The following is a 17,742-nucleotide window of genomic DNA, read 5'->3' as shown; positions in this document are numbered from 1 at the left end:
TGCCCTGATGTAGCCTTTTTACACAGGGTTTGCCCTGATACATGTATAGCCTTTTTACACAGGGTTTGCCCTGATATAGCCGTTTTACTCAGGGTTTGCCCTGATGTAGCCTTTTTACACAGGGTTTGCCCTGATATAGCCTTTTTACTCAGGGTTTGCCCTGATGTAGCCTTTTTACACAGGGTTTGCCCTGATGTAGCCTTTTTACACAGGGTTTGCCCTGATGTAGCCTTTTTACACAGGGTTTGCCCTGATATAGCCTTTTTACACAGGGTTTGCCCTGATGTAGCCTTTTTACTCAGGGTTTGCCCTGATGTAGCCTTTTTACACAGGGTTTGCCCTGATGTAGCCTTTTTACACAGGGTTTGCCCTGATGTAGCCTTTTTACACAGGGTTTGCCCTGATGTAGCCTTTTTACACAGGGTTTGCCCTGATACATGTATAGCCTTTTTACACAGGGTTTGCCCTGATATAGCCTTTTTACTCAGGGTTTGCCCTGATGTAGCCTTTTTACACAGGGTTTGCCCTGATATAGCCTTTTTACACAGGGTTTGCCCTGATGTAGCCTTTTTACACAGGGTTTGCCCTGATATAGCCTTTTTACACAGGGTTTGCCCTGATATAGCCGTTTTACTCAGGGTTTGCCCTGATATAGCCTTTTTACACAGGGTTTGCCCTGATATAGCATTTTTACACAGGGTTTGCCCTGATATAGCCGTTTTACTCAGGGTTTGCCCTGAGTCTGGGTCTCCACGTACATTGTTTTCATGTTGGAGAGAAACAAAATGGAGCACTTTCATGAGCATTCAAATATGGCAAGAGTAGCTGGAACAGTTACTGGAAAAGTAATTGTCCAGAATCAAATATCTGTAAAGTCTGTTTGGGTTTTTTTAGGTTCCTAATTATTGCAATGTAGAAAAAACTTTTTTTAATCATACTGAGGTATTACAAATGAGTGGTTGGTAGTTAGTGGTAGTAGATGTTAAATTGATCTCAATGACTTTGGTATGAGACTTGTATAAAAGCATTTCTTTCTTTGTCTGTTTTATTTTACCTAGGGACCAGGAAGCGAGTCTTGTGTTTGCTGGACTAGCCAATGGGAAGCTGGCTATGTACAAAGCAACAAGACTACAAAATGTAAGCATTCAATAAACCATTTGAAACATACTAGGGAAGTCTTCTAGGCAAGGTGGGAGGGGACGGGGGTAATGCCCCCTCTTCATAGCCATTATAACCTGCGGTTAATTTTGATGTACATGAATTCTGTCTGTAGCACTTTGATATTGGACTGCTCGAGGATTCCTTTTTTTTTTTTTAAGAGGGGCTGCGAGGTCCTTTGCTGTTGTCTCTGTGTTGTATGTATTAACCAACTAAAGCTCAATTTTCTCCTATTACTGCTTATTTTTCTGTTGTATTTCTAAAACAAAATTCACTTTGCAGGAGAAAGACTGTCAGCCAGACAAGATGCTTCACATTGGGTCCAGAGACGATCCCATAAAGTGTATCAACATCACTCGTAATAAACTCTGGCTAGCGTCCAATGCTAAGGTCATTAGTCTCAGTATCTATGACCTGGAATCGGACTCTAATTCAACTGTTCTGGTACCAGAACCAGAAGAGAGGTATGTTTGGTAGTTACTCAAAATAATTGTTAGCATAAACTTACTTGGTAACAGGCAATGGAGAGCTGTTGATAGTATAAAACAATGTGAGAAATGGCTCCCTCTGAAGTAAAGTAGTTTTTGAGAAAGAAGTATTTTCTCAGTAAAATATTTGGTTTGATTTCGAGACCTCATGCGTGAGGTCTCGAAATCAAGCATCTGAAAGCACGTAACATTGTGTGACAAGGGTTTTTTTCTTCCGTTTTTATCTCGCAACTTCGACGACCAATTGAGTTAAAATTTTCACAGGTTTTTATTTTCTGCATATGCTGGGATTTGAAACTTTGCATGGTGGAAGTATAACTAAGGGAGGTTTGCGATAACAACATGTGAATTTCTCTTTTGAGTAGTGTTGGTTTTGAAAAGACCTGGTGGTTAACGACTCAAAGTTTCGATCTGTATGCTCTGATTGTCTTCAGATTGCAGGGTGCAGTTTGTTGAAATCCATCGCAAAAATGTTCGCAAACTCACATGCACATTTTCAAACCAGAGCATTGGGCACAAAAGGAGTTTGTGATTTTTTGTGAAATTTGGCAAACAGCCCAGAGGAGGTGTGAGCGTATGCTCGCCTCAAATGATAAGCTTTGGACTAATTGATCTAAGCCTTACATCAAACAAATTAGGGCCCAATTTCATGGCTCTGCTTACCGTAAGCAAATAATCAGCTCTTGCAAAAGCAGGTAATTCTGTGCCTCTGTCAAGCATATTTAACGGGTTAGCGGGAATTTTGGCTTCTGCACATGCGTACTCTATATTACTGGGCATTCTACACTTACACCCCTATGTAGAAATTCTGCGCTTGACTGCAAGCAAAGAATGGTGACCGTAAGCGTGGAATTCGGCGGTAAGCAGAGCCGTGAAATAGGGCCCTGATTTTTTAGGGTTAGCTAAATCACTTGAATCAGTCACAGTCTTATTTCCCAGCCTCGCTACCATGGGCAGCGCGCCATATCAATACCTCTCGTCTCTAACCCCTGGTAGGGAAACAACGCTGATTGGCTTAGGAAATTGGTAATGCATTAGATGTCAAGTGCGTGCGCGCGTAGTTTTGTACGTTGTTCACGCCCGCATTTTTTATGACACGAACCCGTTTTTTAAAAACAAAAACAAAAAACATTCTTTAAGACGAAAGGCAAGCGTGCGCGCGTAGAAAATATTGAATAATGAATATGTACGCTCATTAATGGCTCATTTAAATGTGCTAGCATATAGCACATTTAAATTGGCCAATTCCAGGGGTTATGATCGAGCAAGGCATGCTGGGAAAAAAATGGCGTGGAGAGATCGATCACCCCTGGGAACGAGGTTGCTTATTTCCCTATTTCCCATAACAATGTAAACCGAAACGTTTGAAATGGAAATCATTATATCATCGTTTAATGTAGTTTGCTTTCTGCCCACCTTTACATTTTAAGTCTTTATCACAGTTGGGAAAGTTTGAGAGTTTTGTCTGAATTCAGACTTTGTAATGCTCGCCTCGTGAAAAATGTAGCTGTTATTTTCTCTATGTATAAAGAAATCCTGCTCTTTTATCTGCTTCTTGGTGTTAGGATACTGTTTCCCAAAACTCAAATTTTAGGGGTTATCAAAAGTTGGAAATGCTGTCTTTTTAGCATACCTCCAAAAATTGGAGCATGGTTTCAGACAGTTTAGAAAGCAATAACTTTAGCTTTATGAAGTATCCTGTTGTAGCTATACCAGACAGTTTAGTAAGCAATAACTTTAGCTTTATGAAGTATCCTGTTGTAGCTATACCAGACAGTTTAGTAAGCAATAACTTTAGCTTTATGAAGTATCCTGTTGTAGCTATACTCTCGGTGTGTTATATCTTGCAGACCTGCGATGGTGAAGTGTATGGCGGTTGACAAAGCAATATGGTTGTGCAGAAGAAACAGTTCCATCATTGAAGTTTGGGATCTCGGTCGACTTAAGAAGACGTTGGTGATCGATGTAGCCGAGTTCATCAGGTCTGTTCTAATGAAATGTTTTTTTATATTTTTTATTTCATTTCTATCTTTATTTATAAACCGTTCTGCTGATTGATCATTTGAAACCATTCAAAAACCTATTCCTTACATCGCGCGCCGTTTGCTGCCGTGTTTTCAGTGCCTAGATTATTTATTTATTTATTTTATTTATTTATTTTCAGGCAAACAGTACATACAAAGAATAGTCAATAAAAAATAAGACTACATAGAGAACAAGCCTGCGGATAACCAAAAAAATAATCACTATCTGAAGGCGATCCAGACAATAAAAATAACAAAGGCACAAAAGGGCACAAGGACAAAAACGACATAAAAATTGCACATCAAATACCAAATCAAATATAAATATATATAAAAACTGTAGAAAATACATTAAATTTTGTATACAAAAAATATAGATCAACCAGAAGACTACGCATTCTCGCTCCTTTCAAAAAAGGTAGGAAGCCAATCAAATTCACTTCAAATCTCCTAGAACCCCAATACTTTTTTTCTACAAAGCCAAGAAAAATACAGTAATTAGAATATCGCACAAAACAAGTGAAACCAGGAACCTCAAAAGAACCTCCCAAAAAAGTACAGGTAGGCGATTGAAGCTAAACTAGAAAGGAAGAACATGTTTGTGCACAAAGACTCGGCAGTTGTTATATTACATTTTGTCAATAGAGGGCACTACCAATTTTTTGGGGGGGATTGGTCTTTATCTTGATCATAAGCGGACTCATTCAAATCCCTCCTTTAGTCGCAGTCCTTTCTCCTCCTAATAAACAACCTACACGTATACAGCGTTCTTCTCCTTAAAGGTTCTATGTAACTTTTGTAGGACAAAAAACACAATGTCCACAGATTTACACTAAACTGACACAGTTTGAAGATAATGATAGTAGAAAGCTTCCCTGAAAATATTACGTGCTGAGGTGCTGTAGTTTTTTGGTAATGAGTAAAACAATGTCATGAAACTAATATTCGTCTCATGAGACGAAAATTATTTTAATCATTTACAAACGTATTTTCATGACATTGTTTTACTCATTTCTCAAAAACTACAGCACCTCAGTAAGTAATATTTGAAGGGAAGCTTTCCACTATCATTATCTTCAAACCCTGTAGTTTAATGTAAATCTATGGACATTTTGAAAAGGTACCCAAATCCTTTAAAAGTGGTTCACTGGCCAGATGCCAGTTAAAACATCAGTTGAGGACTAATTAGAATTCAATCCAAGTGGTTCGACTGGCCAGTTCAGTATTTATAAAATGAAATATGGAATAAGGGAATCAATGTGTGATGAAGAGGTTTTCAACTAGTGGTTTAATCCCAACGAGGCCTGGGTCTTGATAATTTTACCGAGACGATGTCAAGGTAAATTATCAAGAACCAGGCCTCGGCGGGTTTAAACCACTAGTTGAAAACCGATTCAACACACTTTTATTCCCATTCATAAATACCTTGTCGGTCAAAAAACATCAACACCTTTGGTCAAAAAGTAAAATAAATGTAAAAATTATAATTGTTCAATGATTTCTTTCAACCCAACACCCCTCCAGCTATGAAATGTTAAGGCCCTCCCGGGTAAACAACTCCTTATAAGGGAATGCTATGCGCGTCGTGCGTATCGCGTGATGTGGCACAACTGTCCTGGCCGTTGCTCTCGACCAATAAGAATGAAGAAACTGTCTAATAAGCTCGCGTGTCACGCCCATGTTGTTAACACTTTTTACTGTGCATTAACAAAAGGTTTATGCACACCCACGTGACGTGCTCTCCACCTATAGGAATAGCGAGGGATTTATGAATATAGATTTTAAATTGTGTATTTTTGATAGTAATATTATTAACTTTTCTTAAAGTCATCTGGAAGTGGTATTTTGTGAAAATAAAGCTTTTGTCAATAATATATGTGTTTTGATAAGTGGAATGTGTATAAACAGTTAACTAAGGTTCTAAAAACTTAGTTCTTATCTTATTTACAAATTTAAGAGTAGGCCCCGGCCCGAGAGGGCGCTGTTCGTGACGTCAATCAAGGCACGATATTTTGAGCGAAAATGCTGCACAGTGCTGAAAAAGACGTCAGACCGGAACAATAGCACTATTGCTCTTGTGAGTCTGACCAGCCATGCAGACTGACCCCATCTTTAGTTATTTTACTGCATCCAGCAGCAATACACTTGGCCAGCATTGCCAGAAAAATGCAAGAAAACAACTTTTTCAAAACGTACAAACTCAATGACCTGGACTTGCATGTGTGTTTACTTTACGCAGCATCAAGGCAAAGTCTGCCTCGATTGACGTCACATAAGGGGTAGGCGGAGTCAACCCCCAAACAACTTTAACTATTTTTTAAACATAAATCGTGACAAACAATTACTTAAAAGAAAAATGTTTTATTGTTACTAAACATATACTCATGTGTTTGAAAAAATAAAAATTCTATTTCTAAACTCAATTCAGCCTCCTGAGGGCTGTGAAGCTTTTATTTCTGAACTCAACCAATCCAAACTAATAAAGCAAAATAAACCCCTTCTTTCCTATAGCAGTGAGGATTCTAAGGAGGTATCTAACTGTTACATCAAGTCCCTATTACTACACCCTCGTAACACCTTATGGGTTGGGACAGCTGGAGGTCACCTGATACTCATTGATACCAACACGCATCAGATGGTGACCGTCATCAAACGCTATACGTCTAACGTCAGGGCAATGGTGGCTGTCCGGGGACATGGTAAGTTTAAAAATAGCTATTTCCAACTTCTGTTTTTGAAAACCTTAGGCTTGATTCCACAAGTCACAGAGATTTATCTTAAGATGAGATGTTAGGTTCACCATAGTGATTGTATTGTGACATCACACTTCACTTGGCATTTAGGATTGATACACATCTTAAGATCCATCTTAGCTCTTTATGAAATGGAGCCCTGACTTCCTTCTACAGTTTAACATGTAAAATATATGGTTGTTGGTGGTGGAAGCAGAATACATTAAATGCACCGGACACTATTGGTAATAACCCAAAATAATTGTTAACATAAAAACTTGTTTGGCAATAAGCAATGGAGAGCTGTTGATAGTATTAAACATTGTAAGAAATAACTCCCTCTGAATTAACAAAGTTTTAGAGAAGGAGGTAATTTCTCACTCCAATATTAAAAGACTTCAGGTCTGAGCCTTTTTTCAGGCATCAGAAAGAACACACATTTGCGAAACAAGGGTGTTTTTGTTTCATTTATCAATCTCTTGCAACTTCAATGACCAATTGAGTCAAAACTTTCACAGATTTTCTATTTTAATTATGTATATGTTGGGATATACCAAGTGAGAATACTGGTCTTTGGCAATTACCAAAGGTGTCCTATGACAGATCAATTGTTTAAAGGCAGTGGACACTATTGGTAATTACTCAAAATAATTATTAGCACAAAACCTTCCTTGGTAACGAGTAATGGGGAGCTGTTAAAAGTATAAAACATTGTGAGAAACGGCTCCCTCTGAAGTAACGTAGTTTTCGAGAAAGAATTAATTTTCCACGAATTTGATTTCGAGACCTCAGATTTAGAATTTGAGGTCTCGAAATCAAGCATCTGAAAGCACACAACTTGGTGTGACAAGGGAGTTTTTTCTTTCATTATTATCTCGCAACTTCGACGACCAATTGAGCTCAAACTTTCACAGGTTTGTTATTTTATGCATATGTTGAGACACACCAAGTGAGAAGACTGGTCTTTGTCAATTACCAATAGTGTCCAGTGTCTTTAACCTGTGTACATGTAGAACCTTTTCAAAGACTGTTTCAGCTAAAGATCCACCGTATGTCTTCATGAATTCATTTAAGATTTCTTTTTGTCTAACAAAATGGAAGTTCAAAGTTCTTGCTGATGTTATTATTATTATTTTATTTCACTTTTTCAGGAATAAACAAATCCAACTCCGTGGTTGTAACATCGGGATCAGGTTTTGTGCGCAGAACAGGGGTTCCTGAACATACAGGTTGGTGACATTAAACATAATCAGAAACATTTGTCTTAGCACCAAACTAGGTTCGCTCTCAACTTTTCCATTGACAAGAGGATCAATAAGTTTGTCATTTCACTGGTCTGTCAGCTTTTTCGGTGGTCCATAGTTTACGGTTTCTTTTAGGACTTGTAATTTGATGTGGTTTCAACACTCAGTGAGTTGGTGTAGCTGCGGGTAACAATACACTAGTCAGCTGGACTAGTTGAACAGAATGTTGACTGGTCGCGAGTGTTTTGGCAAGTTAACCACTGTTAGTGGAGAACACTGCAAATAAATTTGCTTTGCAGATTCCTGGTTAAAGGCAGTGGACACTATTGGTAAATACTCAAACTATTTATTAGCATAAAACCTTACATGGTAACGAGTAATGGGGAGAGGTTGGTAGTAAAAAACATTGTGAGAAACGGCTCCCTCTGAAGTGACGTAGTTTTTGAGAAAGAAGTAATTTTTCACGAATTTGATTTCGAGACCTCAGATTTAGAATTTGAGGTCTCGAAATCAAGCATCTGAAAGCACACAACTTGGTGTGACAAGGGAGTTTTTTCTTTCATTATTATCTCGCAACTTCGACGACCAATTGAGCTCAAACTTTCACAGGTTTGTTATTTTATGCATATGTTGAGATACACCAAGTGAGAAGACTGGTCTTTGACAATGACAATAGTGTCCAGTGTCTTTAACAGCAAAAAAGACCATTTGATGAAGAGTGTGTTATAGCCAGTTCCCTTCTTATTGTGCTAAGTGGGTTAACTTGACCAGTAATTTTTCCAACTCTTGAACTCGAGCAAATTTGTGTTTATTTTATTGACAGTCAGAGTCCTCTAAAATTGTATGCCCTCTCTAATTATTCTGACATCAAAAATTCAAGTTGTACTATTTCACTGTGAATTTTATTGAAGTATTTTTGTGTTTACACCTTCTATGCTATTTTGTATTATGATTGATTAACCATTAGTTGATAATGGAGTTATATGTGTTTAAAGGCAGTGTACACTATTGGTTATTGTCAAAGACTAGCCTTCACTGTTGGTGTATCTCAACATATGCATAAAATAACAAACCTGTGAAAATTTGAGCTCAGTCGGTCATCGAACTTGCCAGATAATGATGAAAGAAAAAAACACCCTTGTCACATGAAGTTGTGTGCGTTTAGATGGTTGATTTCGAGACCTCAAGTTCTAAATTTGAGGTCTCGAAATCAAATTCGTGGAAAATTACTTCTTTCTCGAAGACTACGTCACTTCAGAAGGGAGCCGTTTCTCACAACGTTTTATACCATCAACCTCTCCCCATTACTCGTCACCAAGAAAGGTTTTGTGCTAATAATTATTTTGATTAATTACCAATAGTGTCCACTGCCTTTAATGCTTTTAGCCCTATACTCTCCACTATGGCACTGTTGAGTATTTTGTATAGATTTTTTAATCAACTTTCCGCCTGTTAATTGGCATTTTTGTCATTTTATATAATGTATCCGTCGCTGCTCCACGGCATTTTACCATGTGTTTGTTTATACTTTGTCACTTTTAGGTCTTGAGTTTTGCGGAGGTGCTTTGTGTAGTTTGACAGGCGCTTTATAAGCACAGTTTTATTATTATTATACATTTGTTCATGCTTTGTTATATCATAAGTTTAAATTTTGTTATTGTTGTAACCCTTCCCTAGGGTAAGGGGTTTGTTCTGGGGTTTTTTAAAATAAAAGTCAATACAACAATATTATTATTATTAGCCACCTAGCTAGGTCAGTGGTCTTGTTGTGAGACACCTGCTCTAGCAAAGCAAAGGTCTTGGGTTTGAATCCCTCCCGAGTGGAATGGCTGTGGAGTTTGTTCTCACGGGACTTGGTATTGAATATACAGTGCATAGTACTCGGGGGTCGTAAGAGGGAGAACCAAATAAATTTATCATCTTGGTTAATTATCGTACAGGGTCATTTGCCCTTTTATCTTGAGGGTTTTGTCTCGAATGTGCATTTGAAATATTCCTGCTTTTTATTGTATTAACTACCTGTGTACATTAGAGACTATAGTTCAGTTTGTTTTTTACTGCTAGTGGAATGAAATTAATAAACCATTAATAATAAAAAATCAATATGAAGAAAATAAATATTAATATAGTTAAGAGTAGATGTAGATTTCAAGTCCTACCTATGATTGATACCTTTATTTTGAAACGTTCCTCCCTAGATTGCCAGTATACACATGTCCTAGTGTGGGACGCTGAACTGAAGTCTCAAGTTCGATACCTGGCGTCGGACACTGAGCGTCGACGCTTGCCCATAGAATCACACGCCATGAAGTCATGGCAGAAGGTGCAGAGAATCATTCGTACCAGTCACGCTTTTCATCTTCACCCTACCGTCGTCTTCCCGCAACTCAAATGCTAAGCCCCACACCCTACTCACTCCACCCCATGCCTTCTACGTTTTGGTCTTCATTTTGCATGCAGTGTTTTATTTGTGTGCATGGCGACCGTGTTTCAGAGGATTTGGCATCCCTAGTGCCATAACGTATCCATTTATTTATTGTTTATAGCACTTGTAAATATTCACTAAACACTCAACAATGCTAAGCATTGTATGTAAATTTTTGAATAATATTTGATAATTTGGAAAAAGAAATCTTTGTACAAAAGTAGTTCCTGTACATATAAACATAAATAAAGATTGTAGAATCAAAACCAAAAAGTGGGGGCAGATATCGACCATTAATTCTATCCTTTGTGCAATAGTACTAATGATCTTTAAAAAAACAAAATTTTAAGGTAATAACAAAACTCTTGATCAAATTCAGAAATGTTTAATTAATTAACATTAACAAAAAGTAAATCGATGAGAAAATCCAAGATGTAAACCATAAATGATAATAATTTTGTATTTTGTAGTGAATGCAATAACTTTCTTCTCAATTTGAAGTTGGGTGAGAACAATGTGGCACAAAGGTTTTGCTTGCCCCTCTCCTCAAAAGGGGGGGGGGGATTACAAATTATAAACATCATCACTAACAGTTTTATGGTCATAAACTTGTTGAGTAACTACTAAAAGTACCAAGCCTTTAAATAGTTAAGGGGACTCTTCAAACTCAGCTCAGCATTGCATGAACCAATCTTGTTTTGTTTTTTTGCACGATACACAAATATTTTTGGGGGAACATTTGCATGAAGTGGTAAATCTGGTTGAAAAACCTGATATTTTTTGTATGAATATTCAATGCATTGCTCCCCCAACCAAATAGATGAAGGTGAACAGGGATTGCTCCAAACATTGATTGGTCATCTTCATTGTGTGCTGTATATCATAAGCTTTTTGATTGGCTATATTCATACATGTGACCGATTCACTTGCATTTCATTGGATGCAAGGGAGCTGATGTCATGAAAGTTTGCAACCAATTGTATCTGGAGAAATACCATTGTATAAACACCCCGTGTTTGTTGTCAACTTGTGTACATCTTGATTAGGCTGTGGCCATTCTCAAAACCATGACTTGGGCTTAAGTCTTAGACATATGCTTAGGCTCTGGCTAGGCATGAACTGCCTGCTTTATGTCTCAAACCAAAAGTGTACTTCGTAAAAATGACTGACAAAAAATTTGAACCTGAGCTGAAGGGTTGGTTTTGATAAGGGCATTTAATTTAAGGCAGGCAATCTGTGCATGACTCGCAATGTTGTAAACTGCATTAAGTGCCCAGACAAGAAACTTTTTCCTAATTAATTAAAAATTTGACAACTAATCATGTAATTAATTACAGTCTACATTTACTTTTACAAAAGACATTTATCTTGACTTCTTACATAACAAAAACAACCACGCCTGAAGAAGTATCAATAAGGCTATCGTGGAGAGTGAATCCGTAAATTGGAATTGGAAGGAGCATTGTGGCATGCACAGAGTGGCTGGCTTAAACCTAAACAATCTCAACGATATGTTATTACTGGTATTATTATTTTATCATTCTTCCATTAAACAGTTGCACATTAAAACACAATACCTAATCGGCAGTTGACAAAACCCATGTCAGTCGGCACATGACACAAGCCACATGATTATATTAAGTCACATGACTCAATTAATGTCACATGACTCAAATCAGTCCAATGCTACAACACCCATTTGCTTTACCAATCAGTAAGAGGATTTGTGTGTGGCTACAATTTAGCAGAAACCAAACATCTGTTGGCTGTATTTCTTGATAAAAGTCCCCAACCAATGGGCAGCTTGTCATTGACAATTTTGACCTTTGACAGAGGCATTAAAATAATATGTGAATATTCTATGCCCTGTCCATGCTGCTGCATATAATTATAGTGAATTTGCGCAGTACTCATTATGTCATGGACACGATGCATGGTGAATTGATTACATGAGTGTGAACATTCTTGGTTTTAGTTAAAATAGTGTAATGCATGGGTCTTGTTGGAAAGTGGTGGTGGTGATATGAATGTTGTGAAGGATCCTCGACAAAAGTCAGGGCCTGTAATCAGTTTCCCCCTCACTTGAGTCACTCACTTGAGTCACTCACTTGGGTTACTCACTTGGGTTACTCACTTTAGTCGCTCACTTGAGTTACTCACGTGAGTTACTCACTTGAGTTACTCACTTGAGTTACTCACTTAAGTTACTCACCTTAGGAGTGCAGCCACCTTTAATAGATTCCCTGTTTCACACAATGAATAGAGTATGTAAAACACCAAAGGAGCCTGTCTTATTTACCACCAAGCCTCAGTTTGGCACAGTACAGACCTTTTGCGACATCGCAGAGACAAAACCCTTTCCAACTTTGAGTAAAGTGGCCTTCACTGCAAAAGTTAATTTAAGGATAAAATATAATAATTTGATACAATATGTTATTAAATTACCCATACCACTGATGTATCAATTGTACCACCCTAAAAAGAAAAGTATCAGTGTTTGTACAAAAAAGGTCTACAGAAGAAGACAAATCAAGGTGACTGCACCCTAATGATTGACAAAATAATATTCTGACATTAAAACAACAACAATAACAACAATTAATGTGCCACCCATTTCTTCAACCACGCCTTTTATAACAACACCTTATTGGGTAATTTGAAATTTTCAGTTTAATCTTAATTGTACAACAGTTATTGGTCAAACTCGTATGTCTTTAACTTCTATCCTTAATTTCAAGTAACTGCAAGAGAAAACTATCAAATATTTTTCCCTATCCGTGTCTTTTGTGCATTTAAAAAAAATGGTATCTTAACAAACTTTGCATGAATTGTATCTGTACTTTTAATTTGCTATTCTTTGAATTGCCTAGTATTGCCTATTCTATGAGAGGTCCAGTTTAATGAGTCTTGCCAATGAATGTGGACCTCGTTTAACTTTTCCAAACTTGCATTTTCCTCAGCTTTTCTTCTGATTGTGGATTCAAAATGTTGACATTTTCACAACTCACGCCCACTGGACAGGTATGCTTGCTTCTATCATGAATTATGCATGAATTGTTGTACAAACCACTCCTCCTAATGTAATGAATATTCATGAAGGACATTAATGTAGCATTACAGCTTGCCTAAGTGTTGCGGACATGGGTTGGTGTGTTTGAATTGGTACCAAATGAAACCACCAAGTGCAGACACTGTTTTTATGAGTTATCATGTATCGTTCACTTTGCACTTTGACTTCATTATAGATTCAGCTGAAGGAGTATTGTTGACAAACATTATTTTCATTAAAACAGTTCATTAAAATGTTTGAATGTTATGATGATTTAAGAAGAACCCATATTCTACTTTTACTCTACGGATGACTTGTTGGAATATGCCTACCATCTCTTTTTTCCATCTATATATTTGAGTGTTTTTCCATCAACATTCATATAATTCTATAGAAATATAAAAACAATTTCATTTGTTGTTTGGTGTTTGTTTGTGGGTTTGTTGTTTATTTTGTTACTAAGGGAAATCTTGTTTAATATGATTTTAAAATGTTATTTTATCTGTGTGTAGGTTTTCATTATGAGGTCAAAGTGCAAAGGTCATGGACTATGAACCGAGACAAAATACATTTTGCGCATTAAAGACAGTGGACACTATTGGTAATTGTCAAAGACCAGTCATCTCACTTGGTGTATCTCAACATATGCATAAAATAACAAACCTGTGAAAATTTGAGCTCAATCGGTCATCGAGTTTGCGTGATAATAATGAAAGTGTGCTTTCTGATGCTTGATTTCGAGACCTCAAATTCTAAACTTGAGGTCTCGAAATCAATTTCGTCTAAAATTACTTCTTTCTCAAAAACTGCGTCACTTCAGAGGGAGCTGTTTCTCACAATGTTTTATACCATCAACCTCTCCCATTACTCGTAATCAAGAAAGGTTTTATGGTGATAATTATTTTGAGTTATTACCAATAGTGTCCACTGCCTTGAACACAAAGACACAATCCTCTTCAAGTTGTCATTTACAATTCACTGCATTGGTTTCAGAGATTGTTTGCATTGAAAACATAAACCGTTTCCTCAGCCGCTAAGCCTGTCTTCATTTCAGTGCTCTCCAAAAGTTCAGTTGTTTAGAAAACTGTTTAGAAATAACTGGGACAGTTAAAGTAAAGTAACTTGGATGGTTAATTGATGAAGAGGTTTATCACATTATAGCAAATTAGGCGTGGTAGCAATCTTGCCCCATCAATGCACCTGTGTACTACATGTAGGCATATGCTATAATTAAAATAGTGTTGAAAATGACGAAACGATAATAGTGGATTTATAAGGAAGGTCACGTTTAGTAATCTCTATTAAAAAATCATTGGCAAATACCCGACTCAGGCCCTAATTAGTTAGGTAAAAACTCAAATTCTCGTCTTGCTGCTGTGCAAACTCAGATTTAATTTTGGCGGGAAATGCCTGGTTCTGACTTAGACTATTATTTGGGGTGGGGACCTCCATTTATAGGGCATGGCAAAAAGTGGTGCCAGACTATTTTGCCATCGATATTGATGTGAAAACAATAACGAGCTTTTGAACATTGCCCCATAAAATCGTTTTTAAAGAGGATTTCGCAAAAGAGTTTGCCTGATAAAAATCAGAAGGGGATTATCTGTAACTGATTAGTAAAATGATACCTCATTAATTCTGGTTCAATAACCGTAAAGCTGTTTTACATAGTTAAGATTCAGTCAAAAAATAATGTTTTGGGTTTTACTAAAATACGTCGATGTGTGATATCCAATGCATAATAGGGTCCTACTCGGTGCTTCCAAGCCCAAGACCAACATGCACCCCACTCTGGGGCTTCAAACAAATAAACCATCACAATGACTATGAATAAGTATTGTCGTCTAGTAACTGAATAACAACTTCTTGATTTGTGTAATTCACAATCAAAGACGTTAAACTAATGTTTGTATGAGAGAGGTTGGCTGTTGCAAGCTTGGCGTTTATATATCCCCTTATGGGAGTTTGCCGAGTTCCCTCAATGGAACGACCAAACAAACCCCAGCATCACAAAAGCTTCTACAAGAATTTTTTTCAGGCAAACTCTTTTGCGAAATCCTCTTTAAAAACTGTTTTTTTTTATGGGTAATGTTCAAAAGCTCGTTATTGTTTTCACATCGATATCAATGGCAAAATAGTCTGGCACCACTTTTTTAATATACCATGCCCTAAATGGAGGTCCCCACCCCAAACAATTGTCTACGTCAGAACCAGGCATTTCCCGCCAAAAGCTTTGCAACCAATTGCAAAATGGTTTAAATCGTTATGGTAGCACTCCTAAAAGTATAGGATTCGAACTGCCTCTATTGGCTACCGGTCATTGTCGTTGGTCTAGTATAGACACTGCTCTAGAATTAGAAAGGTCGTGGGTTCGAATCTCAATCGAGCAGTATGCCTGCGATTTTTTTTTTTTTTTTAACATCTATTAAAGAATATTCGGTTAAAGCCATTGGACCCTTTCGGTAAACAGTATTGTCCAAGGCCAACACTTCGTGTATCACAACTTCTATATCAAATTAATAACACACCTGTGAACATTTAGGCTCAATCGGTCATCGGAGTCGGGAGAAAATAACGGGAAAACCCACCCTTGGAATGTATCCGCGCGTTTCGCCGTGTCATGACATTTGTAAATCTCACTATCGAGAATTGATATTGCTTTACTGTTTTCTCAAAAAGCAAAGCGTTTCATGGAATAATATTTCAAGAGAAGTCTTTCACCACTACCTTCTGTAAACCCTGTAAGTTATTTGTAAATCTGTGAACTTTTATTTTGTTTCTGTACCGAAAGGGTCCAATGGCTTTAAAATGCTGTGCATGTATACGAACAAATTTATGTAGGATTTGAAACTTTGCATGGTGGAAATACGATATAGAAAGGTTTGCGGTAACACCATGTAATGACTATCTCTGAAGAGTTGGGGTGGTTCTGAAAAGAACCGTTGGTTTCAAATTTGTTTTACACACCTGTGTAAGGGTAAAAAAAAACAAGTTAATATTCTTTATCCCCGATGCAAACTTAACATCTATTAAGATACCTTTTTTTTTTTTTTTTCAATCAGACACCCAAAGCATACGTTGAACTTCATACTGTTCTGACTAACGTTCGTGGTTGATATCCTTTTTGTTTCTTCGTAGATGCCAGTTGGTCATCAGAACCGCCGAGTCAGTGAGGGTCAGTTTCACCTCACTGGTACCTCGACCCACCGCAGCTTCAAAAGGGCATTGAGAAGGATGTCCATGTTTGTCAAATAAGAAACCAAGATTGCCAACATTGAGACTGGCCCCCTGTCTTTACCTGCAAGACAGGTAGGCCCCTATCGGTTTTACAGATCGGTGATTTAATTGGACACAATAATGTGATTGGATAAGCGTGGAGTGACGTAAGCTTTCGATGTTTTGATTGGTCCGAGGTGATGTTTGTCAGCTGCACCTACCTGTGGTCGTCACGTGTGTGCAATGTCGTAAATGTACATGTATTAAATGTGCTCATGAATGTTTGACAGCGAAGCTCCGTCACCCGTGTGAAATGAATGCGAGAGGTCAAAGGTGATTATGTATGGGAATTGACGTAGGCTCCAGGCAGATCTCTAGCGTAATACACACGAGCCTCGAAGTGTGACGTCAGATGTTCAGGTCTGCCAACATAAGACTCGACCAAACCAAGCTCTCCTATTCACTCTTTGGTGTTCTTGCAGCTGTAGTGTAAGAAATAGGCCTACCGGCATTGTGCATGTCATTCTATATAAAAAAGAAGTTCCAGTTATGTTGGGCTGATTTATCTGGCAGCCTGCAGCATTGGTGCCGAAATGATAAGGGCCTATAGGCCTACTTTAAAATTCACGGGTACCGTTAAAAACAATTGCTATTCAAGCAGTATTCGTTAGTGTTTGTGAAACCCCATGAATGCATTGCAGGTATACACATTGCTTTTCTGCAAGTACATGTTTAGAATAAAAAATTTTAAAGTATGTTTGAAGAGTTTATTTTTTTAATTTTTACAAATCTTTGTTGCTGTTTTTTAAGTATAGACCGCTTACAAAAAAAAACCAAGATTTGTCACATCATACTTGCAATATTGCGATTGCACTATATAGGGCTTTATTATGTGTTTACCAGTTGATGTGGTCTCCGTTAAAGCCATTGGACACTTTCGGTAAAAAGTATTGGCCAAAGGCCCAAACTTCGTGTATTACAACTGATATATAAAATAACAAACCTGTGAAACTTTAGGCTCAATCGGTCATCGGAGTCGGGAGAAAATAACGAGAAAAACCCACCCTTGTTTCTACACGTTTCGCCGTGTCATGACATGTGTTTAAAATAAATCCGTAATTCTCGATGTTTTTTTTGTTCCGAAAGTGTATAATGGCTTTAAAAACCAAGTCAAATAGTAGTTGGTTGTCCAAGTGCACAATATGTACCGTACTATATACGTTTATATTAAAGATCCCATAGCGCCGTATAATACGATCTTTGGTGTATATCCGCTTGATTTAAATTGCCAAGCTTCAATATCGTTATTGCTAAATGAAAGTTTGTATAATATCAAAATATTGGATAGCTTGATAAGTCCTAAGCCGAAAGTGAGCAGTTTCAAAGTTACTGCATGAGCCAATTAA

At 37.5% G+C, this 17,742-nt stretch overlaps 1 protein-coding gene across 8 annotated transcripts in view; it reads left to right on the top strand.

Annotated features, from left to right (window-relative positions):
- Window positions 1-17,324, top strand: part of LOC117304839 (leucine-rich repeat serine/threonine-protein kinase 2-like) — a 111,105-nt gene extending 93,781 nt beyond the window's left edge. For 5 of the 8 annotated variants that reach the window (XM_033789469.1, XM_033789517.1, XM_033789499.1 and 2 more), the window contains 7 exons: window positions 1,059-1,137; window positions 1,441-1,622; window positions 3,497-3,628; window positions 6,182-6,369; window positions 7,554-7,631; window positions 9,845-9,969; window positions 16,259-17,324. In XM_033789469.1, the coding sequence (XP_033645360.1) occupies window positions 1,059-1,137; window positions 1,441-1,622; window positions 3,497-3,628; window positions 6,182-6,369; window positions 7,554-7,631; window positions 9,845-9,969; window positions 16,259-16,375 (901 nt within the window). In that variant the 3' untranslated portion in view covers window positions 16,376-17,324. Of the gene's footprint in view, window positions 1-1,058; window positions 1,138-1,440; window positions 1,623-3,496; window positions 3,629-6,181; window positions 6,370-7,553; window positions 7,632-9,844; window positions 11,565-13,031; window positions 13,093-16,258 lie in introns of those variants that run through there. The other 3 variants (XM_033789491.1, XM_033789475.1, XM_033789483.1) reach the window with 3 other exon arrangements.
- Window positions 17,325-17,742: the final 418 nt, after the last annotated feature.

The sequence above is a fragment of the Asterias rubens genome, chromosome 2, assembly GCF_902459465.1.
Source record: "Asterias rubens chromosome 2, eAstRub1.3, whole genome shotgun sequence".
NCBI classification, from domain to species: Eukaryota; Metazoa; Echinodermata; class Asteroidea; order Forcipulatida; family Asteriidae; genus Asterias; species Asterias rubens.
The sequence above is the reverse complement of the archived record's forward strand: the minus strand, read 5'-3'. Positions and strand labels throughout refer to the sequence as shown.